Here is a 12,341-nt window from a genome sequence, read left to right on the forward strand (position 1 = left end):
AACCAGTTGGGCACAAGCCAGCAGCACAACATTAAAATGTCCTCACAGTGTCCATAAACAGGCCCTAAAAACACAAGTCACCATCACTGCCATCTTCTCCCCAAACACTGTGTCCTGAGTTGGGAGAAGCTCATTAGATCCACTGATGTGTGTCTGGTTTAAAATGGTGATTTGATTCCACAAAGCAGTCAGAGCAGCAGACTCAGTAGATCTGCTTCAAGAGGAGATGGTGTTATTTCACACAGGTCAAGAGGTCATTCTGTGTGAAGGCGGCCCACTGGTGGAACGCTGCAACACGTACCAGACCTTCACGTGATCTTCAGGATCAGGTGTGCTGTCTGTCCTGCTGCATTCTGCAATTTGTGCATTTGTGTTGTTCTTTGTCTGTGTGTGTGTGTCATGTGCTTCAGTGGTTCACTGTGTGTGTGCTTCCCCTGTAGGTGTGTGTGTGTTCTGCCTGCAGGCTGCAGCCTCTTATGGTCGCTCTACTCTATTGTCCTACTTCTTTACCTGTGGGATGGTTTTGTTTGTACATTGTGTCTTGTTTTAATATTCATTTTATTTTAGGAGGCCTTAAAAACATCTGGCTGAGGACAGCAGATGTAAATGAGCCTCTGACTAACTTACAGTACACCTGTTGATTAGTGTGCACAGTCCCTGCAAAATAAATGAATAAATAATTAACTATTGAAATGTGCTCATAGTGATGTTTCACAGGTACAAATAACCCTGCTGGTTTAAATGTTTATTATAGAGAATATGTAAGTAACTTGTGATATGGAGTTATATTAAACATGTGGGAGGCATCATTGTACCTGTAATAACGCCTCTCACATTTAACTCCTACAGTCTGGCTTCAGTTCACCTTCTGAGTCTCTAAATGTTGGATCACATGGGTCAGAGTCTCAGTCCAGGTGATCTCCTCCTCCTCTTGGCTTTGTTTCATAGGTCACAAGGTGGAATAGAAAGAGATTCTCTCTGGTATGAATGAAGAGTTATGGGACTGACTGATGGAACACAACTATCCACACCTCAGAAGATGGGCCTTGACCCTGATGAAGAAACATGTCTCCACTTCAGCATCACCAGGTGCTGAGCCAGTAGAGGTAAACATGCAGAAAGTCCTGTTAGAAAGCAGACCACGTGGAACCTGAAGGTCCACTGGATGAGGAAGGGACAGGTGAAGGCTCATGAAGGGAGAGAGCCTCCTCAGAGAGGTGATAGATTCACAGTGTGTAGTGAGGGAGGGACTGGACCAACACACAGGAAGTACATGACACATAGATGATGTCACTGATGGACTTACCTGAGCAGGTGAGATCCAGGATGGAGAAAGAGGAATCTGACCTTATACACTCCCTCAGAGCAGATCCAGAATGAACACAGACAGAGTGAATCCACCACACAGATCTCCATGAGGACTCCTTTCTATCTCTGATAGAAACAGCAGAGCCACAGTCCAGATCTCTACAGAGAACATCTGCTGCCTTCAGGTTCCATCCATGGTAATCTACTGGTCTCCATTCTCCTTGATTCACCTCCAGTGTTCCTTTACAGCGACTGGCTCCTCCCACCAACCTCACAGGTTCTGAACAGAAACAAGAGAGTCGTCAGTAGAAGAACAAAGTGAGTTTCAGTAGAACAGAAATGAACCAGATCAAAGCTGCAGCTCCTCTTCTACCTGAGCAGGTGAGTCCAACAGATTTACCAGGTGAGCAGGTGTTTCTCTCTGAGCCTGAGCTTCTACAGTCCAGGAGAGCAGACTCATGGCCTCCACACTGGAACCCTTTGGTCCACATTGGAGCCTCCACTTCTCCATAGAGCGCCCCCTGGAGGACTGAAGGAGCCCCACAGCCAAGCTCCCTACAGACCACCTCTGCACCCTGCTGGTCAAAGTCCTCTTCACACACTGAGGACCACTGGTTAGACTGGTTAGACCTCACCTCCAGTCTGCCTGAGCACAGACCAGACCCACCCACCAGCCTGATGGAGTCTGGAGAGAAGACAGAAGATGAGAGAGACACATTAAAGACACTAAAAAGCATCTTATTAACGTTGTGTTTCTCTGAGAAGATCTGTATGGAAGTAAATCTGTGTCATGGGGGGTTGAAATAAAAAGGTGATTGAATTTCTAGCACTGAATATTTATGCATTGAAATAATGTATCTGAATGTTTTTCAACACTAAAATACTGAAAAAAATTCAACCTAAAAAAAATCACTCTTAAAATATTCAGCCGCAAAGAAAATGTGCCGTGAGACACCAACATCTGGGACACTAAGGAAGAGCAATCGATTCTAGATTCAAGATCAGGAGCGTGCGTCAAGCTGAAGGAGCGAGCACCCAAAACACCTTCGGATTGTTTCCACGTCCAATAATAACGGGGCTTTAACTCCTCTTTAATTTGGAAAGAAGAGACAGAGAGGAGTCCTTGAATTTCACCCTCCTGCACATCCAAAGCCATTGTTTACACACACACACACACACACACACACACACACACACACACACACACGACCCCGCCCCCCATGTCACTCACATGCTGCATTCACTGGACAGGCACACAGTAGGAAACCAGAACATCAGAACATTGTCCCACACAGCAGATAACAGTGATGTCGCTACGATATAAAACTCATGGGCCGAACCAACATTAAACTTCATATTAAGGGGGGGGCACAAAATGTCGTCCAGAGGGCCGCAGGCCGCTAGTTTGAGACCCCCGCTCTAGAGGGTGAATAAGTGATTCATCCTGGATACACTACTGTCATAGATGATGTCACAGATGGGCTTACCTGAGCAGGTGAGATCCAGGATGGAAGAAGAGTAAAATGATGATAAACATTCACTCAGAGCAGATCCAGACTGAACACAGTCAGAGTGAATCACCCACACAGATCTCTTTGAGGACTCCTCTCTGTCTCTCATAGAAACAGCAGAGCCACAGTCCAGATGTCTACAGAGAACATCTGCTGCCTTCAGGGTCCATATAGAGCCACTTCCTGGTCTCCATTCTCCTTGATGTTTCACCTCCAGTGTTCCTGCACAGCGACTGGCTCCTCCCACCAACCTCACTGATCAGAAACAAGTCATCAGTAAATAAATACATTTCATTTAACGTTGACCTCTGACTCCTCTTCATTGGATCTTTACTTCTCTCTTCTGTCTCTAGTTACCTGTTGATGTGGGATTTCCTTCAGCCTGGAGTTCTGGAACCATAAACAGTGAATGTCATTAAAGTCCTGAGTATGTGATTGAGCTTGTGTACAACTTTCATCAGTTGTTACATTACAGTTTTTCTCGATTCTTTACACACAAATCCTGGTACTTGACACACAATGAGCACAACATGTAACTCATGCATCAACCCCCTGAACCAATTCTGCTAAACTACAAGCACAATTCTTGCTTTACACTCAATTTGCAGTTCTAAAAAACACTTTTTTCAAAGCACTACACACAATTCTCTCCATTCTCTGCACAATTTTCATGAAGAAAATGTTGTTTTCACAAGAAAAACACTGTCATTCAAAATTCTAAAGTCCATTGCTCTACTAAGCACACTGACTCGTCACATGGGAGAACACCTGTCACACAGTGTTACAATTAGGAACCAGAGCTTCAGCATAAAAGGGCAACAGGTGAGCTCTTCTGTTTTGGAGCAATGGATGACAACATTAGAAACAGAGCCAGAGGAGTGAGAGTAAGAGGAGGAGGACGAGGAGGACGAGGAAGACCAAGGACCGTAAACTCTGATGAGATCTGAGTCACTTTGGTTGACCAAAGCTATGGAGGAATTCTTCTCTGCCTGGAGATGGAAAGTGTTTGACTGAAGACCCCAAACGCACATCCCCCTTCTCTAAGCCAGTGTTTCTCAACTGGTGGGTTCGTGACCCACCAGTTGGTCGCGGGCCTTTGCATGGGTTTGTCATTTGAGAACAAAATACCATTTTGAGAAGAAAATGACATTGTTTTGAATGTCAAGTTTCATTTTGCAGGAGTATTGAGGGGTTTTGCCCATTGTGTGTGTGTTTTTAGATTTGTGTGTAGAGTTCTGAGAGTATGAGGCTTTAAGAAAATGTGTCTAAACAATCGAGAAAAACTGTAATGCACAACTACGTGAACAGAATGACACACACACACACACACACACACACTCACACACACACATACACACACACACATACACACACACACACGCACACACGCAGTTTTGGGAAAGTTCACTTTCTACATGAACTAGTTCAAAGTTCAGTTCACACATTTTAAAATAAACTAGTTCAGTTCATAGTTCAAACTTAAATATTTGAACTAAGTTCACAGTTTAAACTTGTTCAGTTTTTTTTCCATGTTGCTGCAAGCTATTATTTTTTTTAATTATTGCCACATCCCAGAACCACAGACAGCAATTATTTGATCAGTTTTAACCCTGAAGCTGCATCAGATTTCATCTTCATATCCAGTTTTGAATCCTTATCCAACCAGGGTTCACATTAGCTTTGAGGGGACATTGCTGCTTTAATGTTGCTTTAATTCACTCCACACTAGCAGCAGCTGCAGCGTTCCCCCCTACAGTACATTCTCAAACACATGCTGCTTCAATGGTCTTTTTAAAATAAGAAATAAAAACACGACAGTTATCATTAAGGTGTAAATGTTTATAAAGAAAGGTCAGATTCCTCCATCCTCACCGACCTTGTCAGTAACTTCATAAAACTCATTTAAATTATTATACGCCGTCTCTTTGTTACACGCAGCTGTCGCCTCCATGCATTTCATTTTGATGACGCTGTCCCCCCCCCCCCCCCCCTCGCTCTCTTTGCTAAGTTACGTATGACGCAAGCGCGTAAGTGCGAGCCCCAAATCCTCATTGAAAATGCATCGAAGGCTCGATTTTCGAAAAGAAAAGTTTTAACATGAGAGTGAACGGGAGGATGCTTGGGCGCGCCACCATTTGAAACGTGACCTGAATCTGACGAATCTGATTGGACAATGACAGATAAAATGTCTAGAACACTGAAAACTACTTTTGCTGTGATAGAATTTGTTGAACCCCCCCTCTTTCTCCCAGTTGGTGGGACGTTGCCCAAATCGCCCCCATTACAGCATCCGCCCCTGGTCCAAAGGTAAAAAGACATGAGGACACGTCCCAACATGTCCTCCTCCCACCGTGACACACAACAACAAAAAACAACAACACGCATTGTGTGTCCTTCAGTATGACATACACACACACACAGAGACACACACACACTCACAGAGACACACACACACTCACACACACACAGCGACCAACAATAAAAACACACACTGCTGAACATGAAGGCCTTCATTCAGACACATTGATCCATTCAATATGAAGCTATAAATAGATTATTGGAACATAGAATCCACCCGTCGTCTTATTGGTGAAAACATCGATCACAGCGTGTAAAACGGGTCTAAAATCAGTGACGTCATTTTGACTTTGAATTTGGCGGCGATTCCGTTTCCAACGTAGCTGGTGAAGTGACGTCATGTGTGGATTTGAATTGGTCCATGTTTGATACGTAACGTAGAGGATTACTGCCATCACCTGTTTACGCTTAAAGGCACAGCAGAGTTGTGCTTTTTGACGAACATGTTGAAATGTTCAGGTTCAAAGTGCTCAAAAACTCACCTGAACTTTAGTGGACGTATATGCTGACATTTACACTATTAAACAAGTAACTGTAATACAGACCATGAAGTGTGTGTGTTCAGGACAAATGTGAAAATATAAGAAAGAGTCCTACCTGAGCGGCATAGCAACAGCAGCAGCATCAACAGGTGATCCATGACGACCAGGTAGACGTCTGTCTCTGTGCGTCTGTCTCTGTGCGTCTGTCTCTGTGCGTCTGTCTCTCTGCGTCTGTCTCTGTGCGTCTGTCTCTCTGCGTCTGTCTCTCTGCGTCTGTCTCTCTGCGTCTGTCTCTGTGCGTCTGTCTCTCTGCGTCTGTCTCTCTGCGTCTGTCTCTGTGCGTCTGTCTCTGTGCGTCTGTCTCTCTGCGTCTGTCTCTCTGCGTCTGTCTCTGTGCGTCTGTCTCTCTGCGTCTGTCTCTGTGCGTCTGTCTCTCTGCGTCTGTCTCTCTGCGTCTGTCTCTGTGCGTCTGTCTCTGTGCGTCTGTCTCTCTGCGTCTGTCTCTCTGTGTCTGTCTCTGTGCGTCTGTCTCTCTGTGCGTCTGTCTCTGTGCGTCTGTCTCTGTGCGTCTGTCTCTGTGCGTCTGTCTCTGTGCGTCTGTCTCTCTGCGTCTGTCTCTCTGCGTCTGTCTCTGTGCGTCTGTCTCTGTGCGTCTGTCTCTCTGCGTCTGTCTCTGTGCGTCTGTCTCTCTGCGTCTGTCTCTCTGCGTCTGTCTCTCTGCGTCTGTCTCTCTGCGTCTGTCTCTGTGCGTCTGTCTCTCTGCGTCTGTCTCTCTGCGTCTGTCTCTCTGCGTCTGTCTCTGTGCGTCTGTCTCTCTGTGCGTCTGTCTCTGTGCGTCTGTCTCTGTGCGTCTGTCTCTCTGCGTCTGTCTCTGTGCGTCTGTCTCTCTGCGTCTGTCTCTGTGCGTCTGTCTCTCTGCGTCTGTCTCTCTGTGCGTCTGTCTCTGTGCGTCTGTCTCTGTGCGTCTGTCTCTCTGTGTCTGTCTCTCTGCGTCTGTCTCTGTGCGTCTGTCTCTGTGCGTCTGTCTCTGTGCGCCTGTCTCTCTGCGCCTGTCTCTGTGCGTCTGTCTCTCTGCGTCTGTCTCTGTGCGTCTGTCTCTCTGCGTCTGTCTCTCTGCGTCTGTCTCTGTGCGTCTGTCTCTGTGCGTCTGTCTCTCTGCGTCTGTCTCTCTGCGTCTGTCTCTGTGCGTCTGTCTCTGTGCGTCTGTCTCTCTGCGTCTGTCTCTCTGCGTCTGTCTCTCTGCGTCTGTCTCTCTGCGTCTGTCTCTGTGCGTCTGTCTCTCTGTGCGTCTGTCTCTCTGTGCGTCTGTCTCTGTGCGTCTGTCTCTCTGCGTCTGTCTCTGTGCGTCTGTCTCTGTGCGTCTGTCTCTCTGCGTCTGTCTCTGTGCGTCTGTCTCTGTGCGTCTGTCTCTCTGCGTCTGTCTCTGTGCGTCTGTCTCTCTGCGTCTGTCTCTCTGCGTCTGTCTCTCTGCGTCTGTCTCTGTGCGTCTGTCTCTGTGCGTCTGTCTCTCTGCGTCTGTCTCTGTGCGCCTGTCTCTGTGCGTCTGTCTCTGTGCGTCTGTCTCTCTGCGTCTCTCTGATGGTCTCGTGTTGTGTCCTCAGTTTATCTCCTCATACCAGAAGAGGAGGAGCTTTGCTGATACTGGTCTTTAGATTTTAGATCTTATTCACACGCCTCTTATGCGTTTCTGTCAAACTGATTATTTGCCCTATATTATTATTATAGGACTGTTTCCACGACAACCAGAGATGTTCCTATGAGATTAATGCCATTAGTCCCCCCTTTCTCTCTCTCTCTATATAGAGATATTGATGTTTTTATATAGATATATCAACGAGACTTCATTATATTTCAATAAATATCATATTTCTCATCTTTGAGTTGAGGTCCATGTGAGAGCTGGAGGTGGACCAAGGTCTCACTAGCTGCAGGGATGGAGAGGAGAGGCCTTGGTTTGCAGCTGAAGTAGCAGCGCCCTGTTCTACAAGAAGGCCCCACTAACAGTGAGCTGATGAGTTCCTTTAGTGAGGATTCACTCTAAATAAGAGTTCATCCTCATGAAGACAAAGGAAGACACCCTGGGACCAGAAAGAAGGACAAGAGGAGCAAGTAGTAGGACTCAAAGACATCTAAAGGCCTCACTGAGCTTGTGTGGAAGACACTAAGAACCCAAGTAGTGATTTGACCTCAACAGGGTCCCCACCACAGGGTCACTAATGGTTGTGCTTCATGTGTTTAGTTCACACAGATCTCATGGGATGTATTAATCACCTCCTCTTCTTCTGTCCATCTGCTTATTGTTCATAGTTAGATGTGGAGATGTTGAGGATGGTCTGCAGGCTTCATGATGGTGAACATGAAGGAAGGAGGGAATGGAACCTGATTCCTTCATCTCACAACCTAATGAGCACAATCGGACCCTGATGCACAGAAACACTGTTATAATGGAGTAAATGACATTACAGAGCACAGATGCTGGGCTCTCCATCACATGACCAAAGCACTAGAACATGAGGTGGAACAGGGAACACGTGTTGATGGGTCACTTTGCTGCTGTTTCCCTACTGATCAACATCAGAGTCCTTCTTAGCTTGTGTTACTTTACTAATGAAGAGAAGGACTTTTGTGTTTCACAACCTGAACTGCAGTTCTGTGAAACTGATCATATCTCATTTTACAAGAAGCTGCTGACCGCCTAAAGATTAGAGGCCCGTTTCCATGACGACCAGAGATGTTCCTATGACATGGATGGTATCAGTAAGTAGCTGTAACAGCATCAGCTGCAGCTACTTCCTGCTTCTACTTTAACTGATCCAATCACAGGATGTTTTTCGTCTTTTTGGCACTAAAAATGTAACATGATAAAAAGTCTTAAACTACAATATGGACATTTATTTGTGGGGATAAAGAGGAACCACAGTGAGTGCTTTGATGTGTTAAAATGAGTTTATATGTTACTGGTGAATAAATATCTCAATATTAAAAAGCAAAAAAAAAGTTTGAATTCTGAGACTCTAAAAAAATCCCTTTAAATGCTGTAAAACATTGAGGTACGAGGCTGAAAGCACATGCACGTGATGTGTCCCTGTGTGTGGACAGTGCACGTGTCTCACGGTGACACAGTGAGGATAAACTACTCTAGAGGAGGCTTTTGTGAAGGCCTCACTGCCCGACACGGGAAAGTCAAATCATGTGTTTTTGTCTTCCTCGGGTTGCCGTAGGCCGATCTGCTTCATTCCACCACTCGCCTGAGTCGTCTGATCTCACTGAATACGACCAAGTGACAGCTTCCCCACACACTCACTACACTAAATGTCCATGCTCCATGTTTCTGATTGGCCGCAAACATTGACTACAGTCATTTTTAAATCTTTTACTTAAATGTATCATTATATATGCTTTATTATACACTATAAGACACTCTTGTTTGGCATAGTTTAATATAAACTGTATCACTATATTCAGGGTCATCTGCTGAATCTGTTTGATGTGTTTGTTGCTATGGTAACATTAGCATCAAAGAAATTGTTGGACTTATTTGCATCGTGTATTTATTTTATTAATACTACACGGACTAAAGTTGCCTTGAGAGTATTTCCAATAGATCATTTTATATTGTAGCCAGGACTCTAATGCTTCAAACCAGGTGAACCATTCACATTTTTTTCATGATGAGAACCCATAATGTCGGTTCTGGTTCGGTTCTGACCCGTTTTATTTTGTGTCCCTTTGTCCATATGGGAGACTTTAGGGTGGATGACAATAACTGGTGCAGTCTGTGTGTAACGGACTCACTCAGCTCACCGGCTTCATGTTTCTCTGTTGTTAAACTTTAGTTCTTCATCAAGCTGCAGGAGGTTTTCAGCTCTGAACCCATTGGTCCATGTGACCGTCAATCAGCTGATCAACATCTCTGTGAGCTCATCCAGCCTCCTTCCTGTGTGAGTGTAGAGCAGGAAAGTACCAGAACAAGATCTAAGAAGAGTTTCTCAAGAAAAGTTTAACACATCAACAAATGTTTCTTTATGGAAAACATGTTTGTATTTTGTCTTGTTTCTTTAACATGAAAATAAACTTTTGACATTTCAGTTTGGAATTCTTATTTTTTAGTGGGTTTTAAACATTTATATGCCATTTATATGTACCTTTCTGAATGAAGCATTGAATCCAGAATCATCTTCATCTCATGAAGTGTTCTAAATGAGAAGCTCCCACATGTTGAAATGACCTCAGCGCCTCCCGTTGGGCCTCTAGATGCAAAGTGGATGGAGCGGCTCGGACTGGAAGCTGGTGGACTTCAGACTCCCCGACGTGGTCAAATATGTTCTAACATGGTCTTATGCTAAAAGAGTGATAATTGTCTGTATTGAAGCAATGTGTGAAAAGCAGGATGATTCCAAAGTGTCCTTTTGCAGCCGTGTAGGAAGGAAGGAGGCGAGTCAACGTGCTTTCACACAAACGCTCAAACAAAGCCACTCTGTCACCTCGACTGGACCTCGGTTCATTCCTCACTTGCTTTGTGACTTTTCACATGTGCTCCCAGATGGTTTAGTGTTTAGGGTTCCAAGCCTCTCGTGGCCACCTGCCGCTGGGGATGACCTTCGTGTGTGTGAATAAAAACTCAGCGCTTTGACTGCTGGGAGACGCCATCTCCACAGAGCACCGTGATACGGGTTTGTGTGTTTGACCTCCTGCTTGGAAGCAAGAAAAGGACTTTTAGGCCTTTGATCGTTCATCAAGACTAGAAACAAATCCTTCTCTTCTCACAAACTACTTTTATTGAAACATTCCACAACAATTTGGGTCACAAACAGGACGCGCTGACCGTCCATCAGGCTCTTGGGACGGAGGAAGAGGCCTTTTCCAGGATCACCAGCTGAAGATCCTGCCTCATGGCTCCTTACAAGAGACAAAGGAGACCAAAGGAGTCCTGATTGACGTCACATGTGTCCACAGAAAAATCATTTATTTCTACACACTGAAATTCCAATTATGAAAAAGGGTAAAAAGTACCATAACGGAGACGGATGACTGATCAAGTGGTTTTTATAGTTTGGGGGAGACGATTATTTTTAGCATTTGGGTATTTTTATTTTCAGTGTTGTACATGATTCTGGGATATTTCCAATGCGTCATTTCATGTGAAAGTAGATCGGATTGTGTGCGATAAAGATTTCACACGGAACAAATCCCCCGAGATGGTGACGCAGGTCGCTCGACTACGCAGGTAAAATAAGACGGTTGTTATTGAGCAGTATGTGAATTCTACTAAAGTAACTGACACCGTGGTGACATCTAAACGCATTTTGAGTGGGGTTTTGCAAAGTTGTTCCTTGTATGAAGAAACTACGCCTTACGGTCACGACTGTGTTGTAATAAGATCACCGGTTGGGTCCACGCCACTAAAAGATGGGGCCGCAAAACACACGGACCCCTCGGGTCCAGTTGTGTAAAAGATGCAGCAGAAACACGGGGAAACACGTGCAGTGTCTCCCGTACTGGACCAAAGAGTTTGGGTTCCCATAAAACGGCTCGTTACGTGCCGCTAAACTTCAAATGTTACGAGGGGATTGGGAGGCAAACACATGCCGATCCGCAGCAAGACCCACAACAAGCAGGTCCCACAACACACCACGTGATGGACAGGAGTCGGGGAGGAGGAGGCTGCATGTGAGGGGGAGACGGCATCCATGCTGAGACCAGGGCGCCCAAATGCCCCTTAAAACACGGACTCGCCAAATGGGATAGTAAACATTTCTGATGATTTGCATATTGACAATTATCAGTTAAAGTATTTCAAAGATAAACATGTTTATTTCTCATAAACATCTCGTCCAGTTCTTCTGTTGGGCATCACAAGTGCAATATGTCTCTAGGCCTCACTGTGCGGCCTGATCTAGTGGGAGTGCAGTCACGTGGTTGTTTTGAACCTGCAGGGTCTTGCTGTACGGATCGATGCTCAGTTTCCTCAGGCTCCATCTGGTGGTTGTTTGGTGGAAGTACCCGGTCTGCGTCACGTTCACACGTCTGAAGGAGGTGACGCCGGTTACGCCTGAGCACGTGACCTCCATCAGTGTAGATGTCGTAGGACCTGTGGGTACCTGCTGGTTCCCGTGGCTCCTTCTGGAACACCTGCTGCTTGTGTAACACCCTCAAAGACTCACGTTGGATGTGTCTTCATCCACCTTTATTTGTTCATTGAAGGTTCCTGTAAAACATGAAAACACACATCAGCGCAACAGCGCCAACTGTCGGTTGTTCTTCTGCTGAGAACCGGATGAAGCCGGTTCCGCGGGAGCTAGCTTAGATGTAGCCACCGCCGTTTGTAGCGCGCTGCTGTCATCACCGCTCTTATGCCAGCCTCAGAGGCAGCAAGGACAAATTATCATCATTCACAAATCCTCTATTATTTCCATCTATCGTTCTCCAGTTCCTGACATTTACATCAAAATGCTCGGCCTGTAAACTTAAAACTCTCTGTTCCCTTTAGGGCACCAAGGCACTTAGTGGACTACACATTCAACAACACATTGAACATCTACACATTGAAAAACACCTTTGTTTTCCTTATTCTTGTGTCGTTGAGTTCTTTTGTGTGTGCATGGGTACATCTTTATTCACCCTTGTACTTCAACGTCTCTTACAGTCCAGGGGCGCCACAAGGTGTGACCTGACTGAAGTG

General features: G+C 45.4%; 1 protein-coding gene across 1 annotated transcript; it reads right to left on the bottom strand.

Moving 5' to 3' along the window:
- Nucleotides 1-1,313: 1,313 nt before the first annotated feature.
- LOC134127324 (scavenger receptor cysteine-rich type 1 protein M130-like) lies at nt 1,314-9,570 on the bottom strand (the record flags this gene model as incomplete). The annotated part of the gene is given in 4 exon segments (XM_062561978.1): nt 1,314-1,588; nt 1,682-1,996; nt 2,970-3,070; nt 9,491-9,570. Coding segments are annotated over 4 exon segments (771 nt in total), but the record flags the coding sequence as incomplete, so codon positions are not given.
- Nucleotides 9,571-12,341: the final 2,771 nt, after the last annotated feature.

Source organism: Pungitius pungitius, chromosome 4 (assembly GCF_949316345.1).
Source record: "Pungitius pungitius chromosome 4, fPunPun2.1, whole genome shotgun sequence".
NCBI classification, from domain to species: domain Eukaryota; kingdom Metazoa; phylum Chordata; class Actinopteri; order Perciformes; family Gasterosteidae; genus Pungitius; species Pungitius pungitius.